Source organism: Heptranchias perlo, unplaced genomic scaffold (assembly GCF_035084215.1).
Source record: "Heptranchias perlo isolate sHepPer1 unplaced genomic scaffold, sHepPer1.hap1 HAP1_SCAFFOLD_70, whole genome shotgun sequence".
NCBI lineage: Eukaryota > Metazoa > Chordata > Chondrichthyes > Hexanchiformes > Hexanchidae > Heptranchias > Heptranchias perlo.
In genome coordinates, this window is record NW_027139729.1 from 1,766,600 (window position 1) to 1,787,960 (window position 21,361).

General features: G+C 43.1%; 1 protein-coding gene, 1 long non-coding RNA gene and 1 pseudogene across 2 annotated transcripts; 1 reads left to right on the forward strand and 2 right to left on the reverse strand.

The window, feature by feature from the left end:
- The window catches only part of LOC137318381 (zinc finger protein 850-like), a 263,722-nt pseudogene that overhangs the window by 15,519 nt on the left and 226,842 nt on the right, over positions 1-21,361 (forward strand).
- On the reverse strand, positions 3,526-3,926 carry LOC137318414 (histone H2A type 1-C; the record flags this gene model as incomplete). Its single annotated transcript, XM_067981318.1, has 1 exon — positions 3,526-3,926. A coding segment is annotated over exon 1 (357 nt), but the record flags the coding sequence as incomplete, so codon positions are not given.
- Positions 9,478-19,282, reverse strand: LOC137318427 (uncharacterized). The gene is made up of 3 exons (XR_010961891.1): positions 18,786-19,282; positions 18,325-18,411; positions 9,478-11,647 (listed from the first exon to the last, which is right to left on the reverse strand). It is a non-coding gene; the product is annotated as an uncharacterized lncRNA (long non-coding RNA).

Below are 21,361 nucleotides of genomic sequence, written 5' to 3' on the forward strand. Positions count from 1 at the left end.
CCCACACTCACACACAGTACCAGAGAGTGAGAGATACAGAATGAATCCCACACTCACACACAGGACCAGAGACTGAGATTCAGAATTGCTGCTTTACTCGGTCATCATCCTTTGAATCTATTGGGGAAATTGAAAGAAAGTCAGTGAAACTGCCCCATTTTGATGTTTGTCTCTGTAGAATTTACGACCCAATAAAGTGAACACGTGCCAGGTGTCCGTTCAATTCCCCTTTTGCTTTGCTCTTGCTCTCATTCAGATTTACACCGCCCCCGGTTTTCCCGTAAACAATCACTTTCAGGGCTAAGAATCAGAATTCAGTTCCTTCCTCTTTCTCACTGCGGAGCCAATCTCTGAAATAATTAATTACTGATATTAATATCCCGCATATTAGCAGCACGTTCCCCGCAGTGTCACAATCCAGAATGAATGTCTTGGAGAAAATAGGCTCATTTTCAGGCTTCGTCAATGATTCCGTTTTCAGGACACACGGCTCCTGTTCAGTCCCTGCAACGGAATCAATCGATAACCTGTAATTTGTTATTTTTACAGGTAGAAGTGAAATTTGTCCATATCAGCAATCTATGAATGGGGTTTTATTCCGCAAGTTATGGACAATGTGTTTTTAAAACAGCGCTAGGAATCTGGGACGTGTAATACGGAATAATATTATTACAAAGAGATTTTAAGTCTTTGTCTGAAAACGACATGTCCGAGTAATTCACTGATTTCATACACTGAAATTGGCGGCCTTTTTCAAATTTTAAAAAATCGGTCAATTCTGGCCAATAATTTGCTCTGTTTTCTTATTGACGTCTTTCCGATTGGTTAAGGAAATTAGTTTTCAAGCAAAGCAACCAATGAGAAGTAGTCTCAGTTTGGAGCGGGCTTTGAGAGTTGGGCCTGTGGTAATTCCAGGTCCCCAATGACTGAGCTCAAACGGTTCAATTTCACAAACCCTCTCAGTATCAGTGTCAGAAACAACCGTCAGAGGGAAAATCCAGATCACAAACTGGGCCCTTATCACAGCGGCTCAGCTTAACCTGTTCTCCCATGGAAACCCCCGGTCCCACATCACAACATCTGACTGATAAATAGAACCAAAACAGAGCGAATGGAGTGAAGGAGCATTTCACTGAGGGGGGAAATGCAGGTCCGGGTAAACTCACTTGTAACGTTCCCTGGACAATTCAGTGCACTCATTCAGGGAAATTTTCCTCTCAGTAACCGGTGCAGCACGCCGCCGATCCCACGTCACCGTATTGTGTTCCTGAAAACTCCTTAATTATAAAACTATTCCCGAGCCGCATATATCCCCGCACCCGTTCCCAGGTCAGTGCTCTCTCTATGAGGCGGTGGGTGGCTCTTAGAAGAGCCTTTGTTTTGTGTTTGGTCAGAAAGGGTCGAATTGTTCAGCCGCCGAATCCATAGAGAGTGCGGCCCTGCCGTTTCAGAGCGTACACCACATCCATGGCAGTGACCGTCTTGCGCTTGGCGTGTTCAGTGTAGGTGACCGCGTCCCTGATCACATTCTCCAGGAAAACCTTCAGCACCCCGCGGGTTTCCTCGTAGATCAGACCCGAGATCCGCTTGACACCGCCACGGCGAGCCAGGCGGCGGATGGCTGGTTTGGTGATCCCCTGGATGTTATCACGAAGCACTTTCCGGTGCCGCTTGGCTCCGCCTTTGCCCAGTCCTTTGCCTCCTTTACCTCTGCCAGACATGATGATTCTTCACTCTATTCGCCGCTGAATGAAAAACTCTCGCCTTCCTCTCTATTTATAAAGCCCGCCCCGACCTGGTTGAGAAAGGCACATTATCGGAGAGGCCGGGGAGGAGTGTTTGAATGACAGACAGAGCATGAAGTGCGGGGGGGGAGGAGACTGGCTCAGAATGACGGACAAGCGGACGTGTGACGTCAAGCTCCGCCTCCAGGAATTAGTTACCGTCCTTTATAAAATTTTCACCAGCATCAAATGCGAAATATAAATTCAGACACAATCCTTACAGACTGCGGCTTAATATTCAAGGATTTCTAGGAAAAAAAGGCGGAAAATACAATTTAAATTCAATAATTGAGGCACACTACAGTTCCAATACAATCACTATCATAACAGAATCAATCAGTGCCGCTACGGGACCGTTGGAAGAGGGAGAGTTTTAGTTTTCATATTTGTAGCTGACAGTAGGCGCCCAATAGTTCAATCAACATAAATCGGTGTGGAAGGCACCCGATACCTTTCCGTGCTTGGGTCAGTGTGGGACTGGATAGATTCAGGCACTGGGATGGATGGAAACTGGTCCAGGGTGGGGACTGGATAGATTCAGGGACCAGGATGGACAGGCCCAGGTCCTGTGTGGGTACTGGATAGATTCAGGGACCGGGATGGACAGACCCAGGTCCTGTGGGGAGACTGGATTGGTTCAGGGATCGGGATGGACAGACCCAGGTCCTGTTTGGGGACTGGATAGATTCAGGGACCGGGATGGACCGAGACATTTCCTGTGTGGGTACAATGAGTTTCATTAGAGCTGAGGTCATTGGGTGCTGGATAGATTCTGGGACGGGATGGTGTCAGATCCTCCGTGGGACTGGACAGATTCAGGGACATGGATGGATGGAGATTGGTCATGTGTGGGTATTATGAATTGAATTAGAGCTGGAGTCAGTGTCAAACTGGGTAGATTCAGGGACCGGGATGGACAGACCCAGGTCCTGTGTGGGGACTGGATAGATTCAATGACCGAGATGAACAGACCCAGGTCCTGTGTGGGGACTGGATCGATTCAGGGATCGGGATGGACAGACCCAGGTTCTTTTTGGGGACTGGATAGAATCAGGGATCGGGATGGACAGAGACTTGTCCCTGGCCACTGTGTGAGCCGGAATCTTACATTTCGCTACCTTGGCGCCCAATTTGACCCTGAGACGAGCAACCAACTACACATCGGCATATAGGGAAAGGGCGGGAAAGTGGAGTTGAGGTAAAAATCAGATCAGCCATGATCTCATTAAATGGGGGAGCAGGCTCGAGGGGCCGAATGGCCTATTCCTGCTCCTATCTCTTATGGTCTGATCAGCACCATCACCAAGACCGCCGAATTCTACCTCCGAAACATGATTCGTCTCCTCCCCTGCTTCAGCTGATCTGGTGCTGAAAACCTCAACCATTCCCTTGTTAACTCCAGACTTGGCGATTTCAATGCTCTTCTTATCAGCCTCCTATCTTCCGCCCTCTGTAAACTTGAACTCGTCCAAAACTGCGTTGCCCTATTCTAACTCCCACCAAGTCCCGTTCACCTATCACCCATGTGCTCGGTGAATTACATTGGCTCCCATTCCTTTAGCCGCTGTAGCGATGTAATATATTAACGTAGATCGGGATTAACTGTGATCAATAGGTCAGTCTCTTCAGAGAGTAACCAGCCCTTTCACAGATACAGTGGGTGGCTCTGAAAAGAGCCTTTGGGTAATCAGATTAAATCTTGGCCGCTTTACTTGCTCTTGGAGCTCACAGTGCAGGTTTTCTTCGGCAGCAGCACGGCCTGGATATTAGGCAGCACCCCGCCCTGGGCGATGGTCACCCGTCCCAGCAGCTTGTTGAGCTCCTCGTCGTTGCGGATGGCCAGCTGCAGGTGTCTGGGGATGATGCGGGTCTTCTTGTTATCCCGGGCCGCGTTGCCGGCCAGCTCGAGGATTTCAGCCGTCAGATACTCGAGCACAGCAGCCAGATAGACCGGGGCTCCGGCACCCACACGTTCAGCGTAGTTCCCCTTTCGCAGGAGCCTGTGAACACGGCCCACAGGGAACTGCAGTCCGGCCCGGGATGAGCGAGACTTGGCCTTGGCCCGAGCTTTACCGCCGGTTTTTCCTCTTCCAGACATTTCCACAATCTCACAAACACTTTCACAAAGAATGAAGAAATCCTCCCGCACTCGCCCTTCTTATACCTTCTGGAGGAGAACAGTGGGGGCACTTGTGATTGGTGCATCTGTCCTCAATTTCATTGGTTCAACGGATAGCCCTTTCAGAGAGCTGTTTCATTCACCAATCAACAGCCGGCAATGAGAAAAGGCGGAAAATACCGAACTGAACCGTTTTTTTGAAATTTGAAAAGCCCGCCAATATATTTGTAACAAAGAAGCGGATTTAGGAAAAAAAAACTCGCCTTAAGACAAAGATTTAAAAATCTCTCTCCTTTTACTTTGTTGTTCCACATTTCCCATCACAACTTCCAGAATCTTTTACAATCCGGTTAAAATCCGGCTTCATTCACCGTTCGCTTTCAATCGGGCTCCAATAAAGTGCCATTTTGTAACGGGACAGATTCCAGCTCAATCTTTGTAAAAGTAACAAACCACAGATTGTGGATTGATCCCTGTTCACAGGAGCTGCAGCGCGATCGAAACCGGAGCCGAGACTCCTGGTGTAAGTCGAACAGTGACAGATCCTTTAGACTATTCTGTACTCGGTGTGAAGTCCCTTTCAGGGTTGCTGCTTTACAAAGGATTGCGGTTCTGAAAGTGATATTCCCGAATAATGAACAAACAAAGGTGAAAAGGAGAAAGAAATGACTGAAGTCTAATCCACCGCCTGAAAACGGCTCTGAAGGGGCAGATGCGGGGGAAGGGGTGGAAAATCAACGGGAATGAGAGGATCAGGGACACGTTTTTGGTTATTGGGACTAAATAAAAAAGCGACACACAGATTAAACCGGGCTGTGATTATGAGAATCTTCCAGATTTCAAGAGAAACTACAAAAACACAAGAGTTATAGAGAGACAGTTAGTATCAAACTATCGACAGTAAAATGATTCCATACAGAGGTGTCGGTACAGCGTCTTCAGAGAGACTGTGGGTGGCTCTTAAAAGAGCCTTTGTGTTTATTTTTTTTCAGTACATTGTGGAGTTTTACTTGGAGCTGGTGTACTTGGTCACCGCCTTTGTCCCTTCCGACACGGCGTGCTTGGCCAGTTCCCCGGGCAGCAGCAGGCGCACGGCGGTCTGGATCTCCCGGGAGCTGATGGTCGCCCGTATATTATAATGGGCCAGGCGGGAAGCCTCACCCGCGATGCGCTCGAAAATATCGTTCACAAAGGAGTTCATGATGCTCATGGCCTTGGAGGAGATGCCGGTGTCGGGGTGAACCTGCTTCATCACTTTGTAGACGTAGATGGAATAACTCTCCTTCCTCGACTTTCTCCGCTTCTTGCCGCCCTTGGCTGGTGCTTTACTCAAGGTTTTCTTGGCGCCCTTCTTGGAAGCTGCTTTCTTGTCCTCAGGCATTTTCAACTGAATTTCAGACCCAGAAATGACCCAAATCCGCTCCGAGCTCGGATTAAATAGGCAGCCCCACAGCCCTATGGTAATGAGGGATGGGGGAAGGCAATGATTGTGATTGGGACTGATGTCACAATATTTTTCCTTTATCGATCTGATTGGATAACTGAAGAAACCAATCAGATTTAATACCTGCCACCAATCACAAACACGCTCACTCTGCACATTGTCCGGTTTCAGCAATTTGTTCCGAACTGTTGCAGTTCTGCTTCCGGCCAGTAGATGTCCCCAAACCCCGGGTCATTGAAGTTTACAGATGAGAGAGGGACAGAAGATAAACTCATTCTTCACATTATATTGCACGAGTGGGATTTTCAAAAACTGGGAATGGAGAACATTTTATAGATAAAACATTAGTTGTAATGCTGTATTAAATGCTTGTAATGAATTTAGGGGGTATTATCTATACTGACTTTGATAAGCTTGCTGAAAGGCGGTGCAAATGGCCTTGGAATTTCCATATAGAAAGGTGTGAGGTGGTGCATTTTGCTCGGGGGAATAAGGAGGCCACATACTGCTTGGAAAATAAGAGTCTAAATGGAGTCGAAGTGTAAAGGGATTTAGGGGTACAGATTGACAAATCTTTAAAAGTAACAACACAGGTTGATAAGTCCATAAATAGCAAACACAGAGGTTTGTTTCTGGAGGAGTAGAATTGAAAAGCAGATAAGTTATGTTGAACTATAATTTAAACTTTCAAACCTTCTGTCAAACTGTTAAACCTTCCCTTTCTGAAATCCGTGCTGACTATTCTTTGTTATATTTTCGGTTTCTCGATGTTTTTCTATTGCAGTCATGATGTGGAGATGCCGGTGATGGACTGGGGTTGACAATTGTAAACAATTTTACAACACCAAGTTATGGTCCAGCAATTTTATTTTAAATTCACAAGCTTTCGGAGGCTTCCTCCTTCGTCATTTTCACATCGTTCACCTGACGAAGGAGGAAGCCTCCGAAAGCTTGTGAATTTAAAATAAAATTGCTGGACTATAACTTGGTGTTGTAAAATTGTTTACAGTTTTTCTATTGCAGCATTGAGTAAAGAATTCCATGATCATTCCGACCACCGGCCTTTAGTTAACTGGTCTATAGTTCCCTGGACTTGTTCTATCTCCTGTTTTAAAATATAAGAATCACATTAACTGTCATCCAGTCCTCTGGCACTATTCCTTTTTGTGATGATTTTTTCTATATATGTAACAGTGCCTCTGCTATCTCTTCCCTTGCTTCATTTAATATGCACGGATACAATCCATCTGGACCAGGAGTTTCACCACCCTTTCTAACTTAAATGTCTTGATATCTTTATTGACCTCTTCCCCTAATATCATGTTTGTAAACAATTTTACAACACCAAGTTATAGTCCAGCAATTTTATTTTAAATTCACAAGCTTTCGGAGATTTTCTCCTTCCTCAGGCAAATGTTTCAAGATCTCCTTGAAGCCTACGCATTTATACATATTGAACAATACATGGTGTTTACAGACTGCCCCTGCAACTGCCCGTTGCCAAGGCAATCACCGTGTTCAGACAGAGAGGTGTTACCTGCAGAACCTCCGAATACACATTCAACAAAAAAACAAACAGGGAAAAAAAACAGAGAAAAAAAAAACACAGAGAGAGGCAGAAACATCCGGAAGGCAGAGAGAGCCAGCAAATGACCCATTATATTAAAAACAGATAACATTTGTTCGCTGGTGGGGTAACGTGTAGCGTGACATGAACCCAAGATCCCGGTTGAGGCCGTCCTCATGGGTGCGGAACTTGGCTATCAATTTCTGCTCGACGATTTTGCGTTGTCGTGTGTCTCGAAGGCCGCCTTGGAGTACGCTTACCCGAAGGTCGGTGGATGAATGTCCATGACGCCCTAGTAAGAACGGGATATGACGCTCGACTCATCGATCGACAGTTCCGACGGGCCACAGCAAAAAATCGCATAGACCTCCTCAGGAGACTAACACGGGACGCAACCAACAGAGTACCCTTTGTCGTCCAGTACTTCCCCGGAGCGGAGAAACTACGCCATGTTCTCCGCAGCCTTCAACATGTCATCAATGAGGACAAACACCTCGCTATGGCCATCCCCACACCTCCACTACTCGCCTTTAAACAGCCACCCAACCTCAAACAGACCATCGTTCGCAGCAAACTACCCAGCTTTCAAGAGAACAGCGTCCACGACGCCACACAACCCTGCCACGGTAACCTCTGCAAGACATGCCAGATCATCGACACAGATACCACCATCACACGAGATGACACCACCCACCAGGTGCATGGTTCATACTCCTGTGACTCAGCCAACGTTGTCTACCTCATACGTTGCAGGAAAGGATGCCACAGAGCATGGTACATTGGCGAGACCATGCAGACGCTGCGACAACGGATGAACGGACACCGCGCAACAATCGCCAAACAGGAGGGTTCCCTCCCAGTCGGGGAACACTTCAGCAGTCATGGACATTCATCCACCGACCTTCGGGTAAGCGTACTCCAAGGCGGCCTTCGAGACACACGACAACGCAAAATCGTCGAGCAGAAATTGATAGCCAAGTTCCGCACCCATGAGGACGGCCTCAACCGGGATCTTGGGTTCATGTCACGCTACACGTTACCCCACCAGCGAACAAATGTTATCTGTTTTTAATATAATGGGTCATTTGCTGGCTCTCTCTGCCTTCCGGATGTTTCTGCCTCTCTCTGTGTTTTTTTTTCTCTGTTTTTTTTCCCTGTTTGTTTTTTTGTTGAATGTGTATTCGGAGGTTCTGCAGGTAACACCTCTCTGTCTGAACACGGTGATTGCCTTGGCAACGGGCAGTTGCAGGGGCAGTCTGTAAACACCATGTATTGTTCAATATGTATAAATGCGTAGGCTTCAAGGAGATCTTGAAACATTTGCCTGAGGAAGGAGAAAATCTCCGAAAGCTTGTGAATTTAAAATAAAATTGCTGGACTATAACTTGGTGTTGTAAAATTGTTTACAATTGTCAACCCCAGTCCATCACCGGCATCTCCACATCATGACTAATATCATGTTCACCCTGTTAATCTCCCGGATAAATACTGAAGGAAAGTAATAATTCAATATTTCTGGCATTTCGCTGACGTTATCTGTTAGTTTATCTTGTGCATTCCTTCGTGGCCCTCAGATATTCTGATTTTCCTTTTGTTATTTTTGTGCCTGTGGAATAATTTACTATTTCTTTTTGTATTCCTTGATAATTTGATTTCGTAGTTCCTGTTTGCTTCCCTAATTGTTTTTGTGACTTCTTCCTAACCTCTTTCCATTCGCTTTTGCCATCACCTTATTTAATATCAAAGAATGAGAAACTCCATCAGCTTGTTGTGTCTGTTCAGGGGCTGATGTTTGGGAACTATTTATTGTCTATGATTAAAGTGCCAGAAACCAAATGGAGCAATTCAGTCCGAAACTCCACAGAAACACTGTATTTCTCCCTCCGAGTGAACTAAGGTGCTATAATGATGAGTAGAGCTGCCTTCCAAACAGTTAATTCCAACAGGTTTGAATCCCAGTTCGCTGAATTCAGAAACACCAAGACTGGAACCGAATTTGATGATGTTCAGAGCGATAGTGTTTCCAAAACACAAACGGGTCAAATTTACATAAAAATACTTTTAAAATTCATTTATTTCTCCCATAACGTTGAATTTAACTCTGATCCTTTGTATTATTATTTGCCCTGATCTGCACAGTGGATACGGAACACAATTGCCCGGATTCAGTGAAATTAATTGATTTTCTGAAGTCTTTCCCTCTGCTGATTCCCGTTCCTTATTTCAATTATGTCGGATTAACCTTTCTGATCTATAGAAGGGTCATAGTCCTGAACCGTTAACCCGAGCTTCCCTTCTCCACAGATGCTGCCGGACCTGCTGAGTCTTTCCAGCATTTTCGGTTTTAATTTTTTCTATATTTTATCCCTTTCACTTTTGACGGTCGCCGTTGAAACTTGCAGATTGGCCCTCAGTTTTTATTTGTGTTTCAGTTCGGTTTTTTGAATTAATATAAATCGAGTCCTGAGAAATCAGACAGAAATCTTGTGCAATGTGGAGTGAAACATAATGGGGCAACTTTCGAATGAGCAAAACAAAAACTTTATTATGAATCAATTGTCTAATTTTTTACGGACAAAATATGAAAAAGTACGAGAGTAGAAGTTACAGAGAGAAACTATTTCCTCACATTACACATTGTCCTGAATCTGGAACAACGACAGATCATGTGAATTTGTTCCACTCTGTTACAGTTCTCACTTATGGCCAGTAGATGTCAGACTGCATGTGAGTGTGGGATTAATTCTCTGTCTGTCAGTCTCTGTTACTGTATGTGAGTGTGATATTCATTCTGTATCCGTCAGTCTCCAGTACAGTCTGTGAGTGTGGGATTCATTCTGTATCTGTCAATCTCTGGTACTGTATGTGAGTGTGATATTCATTCTGTATCCGTCAGTCTCCAGCACAGTCTGTGAGTGTGGGATTCATTCTGTATCTCTCAGTCTCTGGTACTGTATGTGAGTGTGGGATTCATTCTGTGACTGTCAATCTCTGGGAATGTTTGTGAGTGTGGGATTCGTTCTGTATCTGTCAATCTCTGGTGCTATCTGTGAGTGTGGGATTCATTCTTTGACTGTCAGTCTCTGGTATTTTATCTCAGTTTGGATTCATTCTGTAACTCAGTCTCTGGGCAAAGTGCAAGTCTGGATTCGTTCTGTATTCTTATTTCAGGTTACAGTATGGTGTTTCAAACTGTATCTTTAAGTCATTAATGTATGCAAATCTTTCATCTAGCATTAATTTGTAAATATGGATACAGTTTCGGATTTTATTTTAATCAAACAACGTGTGTGAGTTTTGTTGTCGGATTACATTTTAATCACTGTGAAGATAATGTACATTTCAATCTTTTACTGTGAAATTATTGGACTGGTATTTATTGTGTAGCTCAGTCTGGGCTAATGGAATTGATATTGTATCTTTCAGTCTGACACTATGAGATTTTTCGACTGGTATGAAATGTGTGGTTCAGACTGTACTAATGGAATTGACACTCTAACTTTCAGTCAGACACTGCGAGAGATTTTTGGACTGGTTTCTGATGTGTAGCTGAGTCTACACGAATAGGATTCACACTGTCTGTTTCAGTATGATGATGTATGTGAATTTTGGACGGTATATAATGTGTAGCTCAGTCTGCACTAATGGAATTCATACTGTACCTTTCAGTCTGACTCTGCGCAATATATTTAGACTGGTTTGTAAGGTATAGTTCAGTCTGCACTAATGGAATTGATACTGTATCTTCCAGTCTGACACTGTGTGAGATTTTTGTGCTGGTATGTAACGTGTCGGGCAGTCTGTACTAATCAAATCGATACTATATATTTCAGTATGATACTGTATGTGATTTTTGGACAGGTATCTAATGTGAACCTCTGTCTGCAGTAAAGGAATTGATATTGTATCTTCCAGTACGATACTTTATGCGAATTTTGGACTGGTATATAATGTGCAGCTCAATCTGCACTAATGGGATTGATAGTGTATCTTTCAACCTGACACTGAGATTTTTGGACTGGTATGTGATGTATAGCTCAGTCTGCAATAATGGGATTGATACAGTGTCTTTCAATCTGATACTGTATGAGAATTTTCGACTGGTATCTAATGTGTACCTCAGCCTGCAGTAAAGGAATTGAAACTGTACATTTCATTCTGACACTATGAGGTTTTTGGACATATGTGAGTCAAATATGGGTAACATCTGAACTGGTATCTAATTTATATCTCAATGTACACTATTGTCATGAATATGGCATCTTTAAACTCATAATGTGTGTGAGTTGTGGGCTGGTATTTAATTTGAATCTTGGAGTACACTATTGTGATTCATTCTGTATCTATCGATCAGTACCATGTGTCAGTTCTACCTGGTATTTAATTTGTAGCTAAGGCTGAACGAATGTGAGATTAACACCGTGCCTTTCAATCTGATAGTGGGTGTGATTTTGGACTGGGAAATATTTATCTGCCGGTCAGCGATACTGAGTCATTGTGAAATGGAAATTATGTCTTTCTCTCCTGCTCTCTTTGACTGTTGGATTGGGATCAGTGCGCGACTGACTATTTCTGCTGTCTGAGATTGTGGGACTGATGACTTGTCTGTGTCTCTGTGCTCTGTGAGTGATAAGGTACCTACTGTGTGTGAGAAGGAGCTGGCTGCACTGACTGCTCTTTGTGCCCCGGGTGGAGAAAACATCACACTGATTCTGGGTCCTTCAAGGATTTAACTGTAGGAAGAAAAAGTATGTCTTGTAATTCAAGAACAGGTGAAGTAGAAAATACAAAACTGATCAATTGAATCTCTGTTAATAATCATTGTAATAACCACAAATGAAAACCAGCGATACAAAGTGTCAGTGTCTGACTCCACTGCAGTCCTGCAGCACTCAGCTTCTGCACACCAGGTGTGTTGGGCTGTTTTACAACAATTTAGTGACATCCAGACACAACCCAACCGCTGCACTGATCAATGAATGGGACTACCGATGGGGACGGGACCGTTGCACACATCAGATTTCGAATTCCCTCTCCCTTGGAATGAACAGTTCAACCGAAACAAAACAGCCGCTGTTTAAAATGAGTCCTTCAAACTTCTCACCTGATGCCTGCAATAGATGCTCTTTGTATAACTCCCCACATCCTTTCTGTCCGGCTCTGTTTACTGTTCAGTAACAAACAGTAAAGTTTAATGGACAGGTATTAAAAAAATCAGATTTAATACCTGCCACCAATCACAAACACGCTCACACTGCACCTTGTCCGGTTTCAGCAATTTGTTCCGAACTGTTGCAGTTCTGCTTCCGGCCAGTAGATGTCCCCAAACCCCGGGTCATTGAAGTTTACAGATGAGAGAGGGACAGAAGATAAACTCATTCTTCACATTATATTGCACGAGTGGGATTTAGAAAAACTGGGAATGGAGACGAGCTCCAAGTACATTTTGTTTGACCAAACACTACTTGTAATGCTGTGTTAAATTCTTGTAATTGATTTAGGGGGTATTGTCAATACTGAGGAAGGCTGCGACAAAATAAACTTGCAGAACAGCCGTGCAAATGGCCATTGAATTTCAATATAGAAAGGTGTGAGGTGGGGCATTTCGCTAGGGGGAATAAGGAGGCCACATACTGTTTGGAAAATAAGAGTCTAAATGGGGTAGAGGAGCAATTTAAATCGTGTCCTGAGAAATCAGAGAGAAACACTGCGCAATGTACAGTGAAATATAATGGGGCAAATTCACAACTATCGAATGAGTGAAAGAAAAACTTTATTATGAATCAATTGTCTTCATGTTTCACCGTCAAAATGTGCAAAAATACGAGAGTAAAAGTTACAGACAGAAACTTTCCTCACATTGCACATTGTCCTGTTTCTGTAACCACGACAGATAATGTGAATTTGTTCCGCTTTTTTACAGTTCTCGCTTACGTCCAGTCGAGGTCAGTCTCTGGTACGGTGTATGAGAGTGGGGTTTATTCTGTATCTGTCAGTCTCTGGTACTGTGTATGAGAGTGGGGTTTATTCTGTATCTGTCAGTCTCTGGTACTGTATATGAGAGTGAGGTTTATTCTGTATCTGTCTGTCTCTGGTACTGTATATGAGAGTGAGGTTTATTCTGTATCTGTCTGTCTCTGGTACTGTATCTGAGAGTGAGGTTTATTCTGTATCTGTCTGTCTCTGGTACCGTTTTTGAGAGTGGTGTTTATTCTGTACCTGTCTGTCTATCTCTGCTACTGTATATGAGAGTGGGGTTTATTCTGTATCTGTCTATCTCTGGTACTGTATATGAGAGTGGGGTTTATTCTGTATCTGTCTATCTCTGGTACTGTATATGAGAGTGGAGTTTATTCTGTATCTGACAGTCTCTGGTGCTTTATGTCAATGTGAGGTTAAATCCATCACTGCCAGTCTCTGGTGCTTTGTGTGAGTGTGGAATTAACTATGTACCTGTCAGTCTCTTGTACTGTCTGTGTGAGTGGGATTCATTCTGTACCTGCCATTCTCTGCTGCTTTATCTCAGTGTGGTATTCATTATGTAATTCAGTCTCTGAGATAATGTGCAAGTCTGAATTCATTCCATATTCTTATTTCAGTTCAGAGTATCGTACTTGAAACTGTATCTTTAACACTCCAAATTATATACCGTTCTTTGTCGAGTATTTGATTTGATAATATGGATACACTTTTCGATTTTCTTTAATTAAACAATGTGTGTGAGTTTTGGAGTGGTATTACATCTTAATCTCTGAACTCTATTGTGAATGATAATGTACCTTTCAATCTGTTCACGTTGAAATTATTGGACTAGTATGTAATGTGCAGCTAAGACTGCAATAATGGGATTAATTCTGTGTCGGAGTCTAACACTGTGAGAGACTTTTGGACTGGTGAGTAACATATAGCTCAGTCTAGGCTAATGGAATTGAAATTGTATCTTTGAGTCTGATCTGTTGTGACATTGTTGGACTGCTATATAATCTGTGGCCCTGTCTGCACTCACGGAATCTATACTGTATCTTTCAGTCTAATATTGTATGAGATTGTTGGGCTGTTATATAATTTTAGCTCAGGTGGTGTGAACAGAATTTAAACTATACCTTTCAGTCTGATCATTTATGGGGTTTGTGGACTCGAATGTAATGTGTAGCTCAGTCTGTACCAATGGTATTGATAATGTTTATTTCAGTATAACATGAGTATTACCAATATATCGAATATGTAGCTCAGTCTGCACCAATGGAATTGACACTGTATCTTTCAATCTGACACTATGAGATTTTTGGACTGGTATGTAATGCGCAACTCAGTCTGCAGTAATGTGATTGTGAGATTCATTCTGTATCTGTCAGTCTCTGGTACTGTATGTGAGTGTGAGTTTCATCCTGTATCTGTCAGTCTCTGGTACTGTTTGTGAGTGTGAGATTCATTCTTTATCTGTCAGCCCCTGGTACTGTGCATGAGTGAGATTCATTCTGTTCCTGGTATGGTGTGTGAGTGTGGGATTCATTCTATATCTGTCAGTCCCTGATACTGTGCGTGAGTGAGATTCATTCTGTTCATGGTACTGTATGTGAGTGTAGGATTCATTCTATATCTGTCAGTCTCTGGTACTGACTGTGAGCTTGGTGTATATTCTGCATCTGTGAGTCTCAGGGGTACTATATATAAGTGATGGATTAATTCTGTATCTGTCAGTCTCTGGTGCTGTATGTGAATGTGGGATTCATTCTGTATCTGCCATTCTCTGCAACTTTATCTCAGTGTGGGATTCATTCTGTAATTCAGTCTCTGAGACAATGTGCAAGTCTGAATTCATTCTGTATTCTTATTTCAGTTTACAGTATCTTATTTGAAACTGTATCTTTAATACTTTAAATTATATATAGTTCTCCATTGATTATTTAATTTGTAAATATGGATTTCTTTTTGATTTTCTTTAATCAAAGAATGTGTGTGAGTTTTGGAGTAGTATTACATATTAATCTCTAAACTCTATTGTGAATGACAATGTACCTTTCAATCTGTTCATGGTGAAATTACTGGACTGGTATGTAATGTGTAGTTCAGTCTGCAATAATGGGACTAATTCTGTATCGGAGTCGAACACTGTGTGAGATTTTTGGACTGGTAAGCAATATGTAGCTCATCCTGAACTAAAGGAATTGATACTCTATCTATCAGTCTGATACTGTATGAGATTTTTGGACTAGAATGTGATGTGTAGCTCAGTCTTCAATAATGGAAGTGATACTGAATCTTTCAATCTGATTCTCTGAGATTTTAGGACTGGTGAGTAACATGTAGCTCAGTCTGTGCTCATGGAATTGATGTTTTATCTTTGAGTCTGATAGGATATGAGATTCTTGGACTGATATATAATGTGTGGCTCAGTCTGCACTAATGAAATCGATACTGTATCTTTCAGTCTAATGTTGTATGGGATTTTCAGTCTTGTATGTATTGTACAGCTCAGGTGGTACTAATAGAATAGAAACTGTATCTTCCTGTCTGCTCATTTATGAGGTTTTTGGACTGGTGTATAATGTCTAGCTCAGTCTGAACGAATGGTATTGATACTATTTATTTCAGTATAACACTCTGAGTATTTACCAATATATCTAATATGTAGCTCAGTCTGCACTAATGGAATTTATACTGTATCTTTCAATCTGGCACCAGGAAATCTTTGGACTGGTCTGTAAAGTGTAACTCAGTCTGCAGTAATGTGACTGTGACATTCATTCTGTATCTGTCAGTTTCTGCTACTGTATGTGAGTGAAATTCATTCTGTTCCTGGTACTCTATGTGAGTGTGGGAATCATTCTGTATCTGTCAGTCTCTGGTATTGTGTGTGGATGAGGGATTCCTTCTGTATCTGTCAGTCTCTGGTATTGTGTGTGGGTGTGGGATTCATTCTGTATCTGTCAGTCTCTAGTATTGCGTGTGGGTGAGACATTCATTCTGTATCTAACAATTTCTGATGCTGTGGATCAGTGAGAGAAATTCTGTATCTGTCAGTCTGTGCGATAATGTGTGAGTGTGGGATTCATTTTGAATCTGTCAGTCTCTGGTAGATTGTATGAGTTTGGGATTCATTCTATATATCAGTCTCTGGCACTCTGTCGAAGTGTGAGATTCATTCTTTATCTGTATCTAATTTGTATTTCCGTTTACAGTATGGTGTTCAAATCTGTATCTTTAATACCTTTATGTATGAATATTATTTCCCAGTCTTTAATTAGTAGATAATGATATATTTTAAAATGTAATGCTGTCGGATATAATCAGATAATGTGGGCATCTATTTTTGGACTACTATTAAACCTGTATCGATGGGAAAACAATTGTGAATTTGTGCATCTTCCAAACTGATATGGTGACATTTTTGAACTTGTATTTAATGTGGAGCTCAGTCTGCATGAATAGAATAGTGTATATTTCAGTCTGAATCTGTAAAAGTTTTGTTGTAGTGGTTTCTAATGTGTAGCTCAGTCTGCACCAATGGAATTGACACTGTATCTTTCAATCTGACACTGTGAGATTTTTGGACTGGTACGTAACGTGCAACTAAGCCTGCATTGATGGAATTGATACGTTATCTTTCAATCTGTGACTGTGAGATTTTTGCTCTGGTAAGTAATTTGTAACTCAGCCTGCACGAATATCGGTGACTGTGAGATTCACTTTGCATCTCTCAGTCTCTGGTACTGCATGTGAGTTTGGGATTCATTCTGTATCTGTCAATCTCTGGTACTGTGTGTGAGTGTGGGATTCATTCTGTATCTGTCATTCTCTGGTGCTGTGTGTGAGTGTGAGATTCATTCTGTATCTGTCAGTCTCTGGTACTGTGTGTGAATGTGGGATTCATTCTATATCTGCAATTCTCAGGTACTGTGTGTGAGTGTGGGATTCATTCTGTATCTGTCAGTCTCTGGTACTGTGTGTGAGTGTGGGATTCATTCTGTATCTGTCAGTCTCTGGTGCTGTGTGTGAGTGTGGGATTCATTCTGTATCTGCAGTTCTCAGGTACTGTGTGTGAGTGTGGGATTCACTGTGTATCTGTCAGTCTCTGGTACTGTGTGTGAGTGTGGGATTCATTCTGTATCTGTCAGTCTCTGGTACTGTGTGTGAGTGTGGGATTCATTCTCTATCTGCAGTTCTCTGGTACTGTGTGTGAGTGTGGGATTCATTCTGTATCTGTCAGTCTCTGGTGCTGTGTGTGAGTGTGAGATTCAATCTGTATCTGTCAGTCTCTGGTACTATGTGTGAGTGTGGGATTCATACTTTACCTGTAAGTCTCTAGTGCTTTATGAGAGTGTGGGATGAACTTGATATCTGTCAGTCCTTGGTACTGTATGGCCAGTGTGGGATTCATTCTGTATCTGTCATCTCTTGTACCGTACTTCAGTGTGGGATTGAATTTATGTCTGGCAACCTCTCGTACTGTATGTGAGTGTGGGATTCATTCTGTGTCTGTGTGTCTCTGTACTGTATCTGAGTGTGAGATTCATTCTGTATCTGTATGGAATTATTCTCTCAGATTACATTATGGCGTTCAATACTGTAGCTTTAATGTCTTAATGTTTAAATAGTTTTTCACATTATTTAATTGGTCAAAATGGATACACTTTAGGATTTGATGCTGGAGGTTTCAATCAGATAATTTGTGTGCTTTTTGGACTAGTATTAAATGTGTATTTCTGTGATTACTATTGTGAATGATAATGAATCTTTCAAAATGATATTGTGAATTGGTATGTAATGTGTAGATCAGTCTGCACTGAAGGAATTGATACTGTAACTTTAAACTTCGTTTCATAAGATTTTTGGACTCGTGTGTAATGTGTATCTCAGTCTGGATGAACAGAATTGATACTGTATCTTTTAATCTCATACTACCAGTGTATTATAAACTGATATCTAATTTGTTTCTCAGGTTACACTGTCACAGCATTTCTCAATCTGATACTGTACGTGAGTTTTGCACTAGCAATTTGTATTCGAATGGTGCACTATTTGAATGGATACTGCATGTATTAAACTCACATGTGTGTGAGAGTTCTGGGCTCGAATTCAATAGGAATCTCGAGGAACGTTATTGGGATTCATTCTGTACCTTTCAATCGGGTACCATGTGTGATTTCTATATGGTATTTAATTCATGGCTAATGTTGCCCCTTTGTGAGATAGACAATCTGAGAGTGTGATTTTGGACTCCCTGTCAGCGGGACTGAGTTAGGGGGAAATGGAACAGTGTCTGCCTCACCTGTTCTGTTTGACTGTGGATTGAAAATGAGTCTCTGGAACTTGGGATCATTGTGGGACTGAGTACTTCTGCTGTCTGAGACTGTGGAACTGATGACCTGTCTGTGTCTCCGTGCTCTGTGTGTGATAATGTACTTACTGTGTGTGAGAAGGAGCTGACTGCACTGTTCCTTGTGCCTCGGGTGGAGGAAACATCACATTTATTGTGGATCCTTCAAGGGTTCGCCTGTGGAAAGAAACGTATGTCTGGTAACTCAAGAACAGGTGACGAAGAAAAAACAGCAGTGATCAGTTTAATATCTGTTAATAATTATTTTGAATATCCATAAATGTAAATCAGCGATTCAAACAGTGTCAGTGCCTGACTCCACTGTAGTGCTGCAGCACCCAGCTTCTGCACACCAGGTGTGTTGGGCTGTTTTACAACAATGTATTGACATCCAGACACAACCCAACCCCTCCACTAACAAATGAATGGGACGTCCCGATGGGGCAGGGACGTTTGTACAGGTCAGGATTCTAATCCCCTCTCCCATGGGACTAACCGTTCAAATGAAACCAAACAGCCGCTGTTTAAAATGTGTCCTTCACACTTCTCACCTGGTGCCTGCAATTGACGCTCTTTGTATAACTCCCCACATCCTTACTGTCCGGCTCTGTTTCCACTCTTCACTGTCCAATAACAATAAACAGCGTGAGACTGGAACTAAACCAGGAACATTCACTCCTGGTTTGGGGAGAGAAAGCAGCAATGATTTTAAACAGCAGGTTCTTCCCATTCTCTCTCCCTTCCCCTGGACACACCCTGTTCACACACAGCCCGAGAATGACCTCTCCCTTCCCTCGCTCACTCCATGTTCCGGGACCAGTTCCTGATCCACTCCGCCTCTTACAAACAGCCCCCGGACTCCCCCTGACCTTCCCCCGGACTCAATGCCGATCTCTGAGCCCATCTGCGGACACGGTCCCGAAGCGATGAGCTGCTGTAACGAGGCTGCTCTTTGCTCCCTTCCCCCGGGGGCCGTGATCTCTCCATTCCCGGCTGTTTTAAACCATCTTCTTCCGCTCACTGAGGGAATGGCGCCCACAGGCCGAGCTGGGGGAGGGGAGCGCGCATGCGCTCTTCTGCTCACCAACAACCAGCACTGGGGGCGGGGCTGAGTCACGCATGCGCAGATATCTGGTTTAATTCCCAATACAAAAATCGATGGAAACTTTCCCCAATTGGAATTTTTCCGAGTCTGAGCAAAGGAAGTGGGTCTGGGGGAAAGGTCAGAGGGAATGGGGTCCACAGGCAGTGCAGGAACAGGCACCAGAATGGAAAACAGATGGGATTCCACCAGTGCCTAACGCTGGAATCCAGACTGACTTTACAATCTCTAACTATTAAACTCGATGTTTCCATCCCTGCTGTTTCTCTCAGAATCTTCTGATGGTAAAGAGTCTTTCAGAGATAAAGTGGGCGGCTCTGAAATGGGTCTAAGGATTTTGTTCATTCTCGTACTCTTTACTGATAAAACTGATGTGAGCATTTCTCAAACCAATCCTGGAGAAACATGTGAGGAAAGAGTGAGTCGGTGTGTTTGTTGGGACCGTGTCGGATTAATATCTGAAAGCAAAAGTCATAGATTAATTTAACCGGAGTGAAACTCTCGCTCTACTGAGAATAATGCCGAACGGCCCTGAGCTGCATAACTGCAGATGGTAGAAGAGGCAAAAGAGGGTTAAATGTAGCCCATTGTTCTTTCACTCTCTGCACTTTCCCTCAGTGTGGGATTAATAACGTGTCTGTCTCTGGTACAATAACAGTGAGAGATGAGACTGCACCTTCTTTCTCAACAATGGGATCTTTCTGGATAAAACGCAACTTTACAGGTCAGTCTGGAACTGATACTGTGTATGTCTGTCTGTCTCTGTCTCTCCGCTTTCTCTATCTCCCTCTCTCATCGTGTCTGTCTGTCTGTCTGTCTCTGGTGCTGTGTATGTAGGTTAGATAATGCTGGCAAGCGTGATATAGACACACCGATTGGAAGTGTGAGACTGACAGTGTGTGTTTGTCTCTCTCTAGTGCTGAACATGAAGGTGGGAGACTGTCTGATATAAAACACTGAGAATGGGGTGTCCGGGCCTCACTGTAACTGGGGATGTGTTCGGCTCCAGGCCCAGTTCACGGTTATTTTCTTTTTACAGATTCAGGGCGAGAGTGTCTGTGAGACTGTAACACTGGCGGAGAAACTCCGCGCTACAACTCAAACACCAACACATGAGATTCTCCAAATCAGCTGGAATAAGGTGTTTGTAAACTGCTGAACCCGTCTGGGAGGGGATGTGTGGGGAGATCGAATCGGGTCTGGGACTGAAATGGAAGAAGGCGGGTTGACTTGTGAGAGAAGGGACTGTATTTAGGCAGGAATATTACTGACTGTTAATTGTAACGGAGTTTATTTGAAAGCTCCGTGTTTCTGGGAATCCTTGAATATGAAGCCCGAGTCTGTAAGGGTTTGTGCGGAGCGCTGTGTTTCGGTTCTATTATCGATAAACGGTTTGAAATTGGCGGTTGGAGAAAGCTGGAGGTGGTATTTTCATTCTCACAGTCGTTACTAGGGCGATATGAGAGAGTAAACCAACTCAATATCAGAGTCACATTGAACATATCCATCTACATTCATTATACCAGACTTCCGTGGAACTAAATTGCTGCCGGGTTTGGATGTTCCAGTTTTATTTTTAATCGTCTGTAATTTAATGCGGACAACACCTCGCTAAACTAGCCCACGGGTGGGCTGTTTTGGGAAATAGAAAAGCAATAATCGATACAGTAGCTCACCTGAGGTTTGGGTTGAGGCACTTTGTTGTTACATTTTCCTGCGCCTGAATTTTGGGTGCTTGATGCTGACACCGAGTGCCTGAAGTGGGACACGGTCCCTTCCCAGTAATAGAGATCCTGACCATGATGGGAGCAATCGTTCTAACTAAACACAAATGATTTACGCTGTTTTCTGGGTACATGGTCCATTCTCACCCCTTCATCCTGTGATCACCGTCTAATAGTCAAAGGCTGCCATGTTAGATCATTGCAATGTTCCAAGCCACATCTTATTTCAGGTTGTACAAAACTCTGTGTTGTTGCTTCAATTGTGGGGACCAACTCATTCCCACCCAGCCTCTGTATCCGC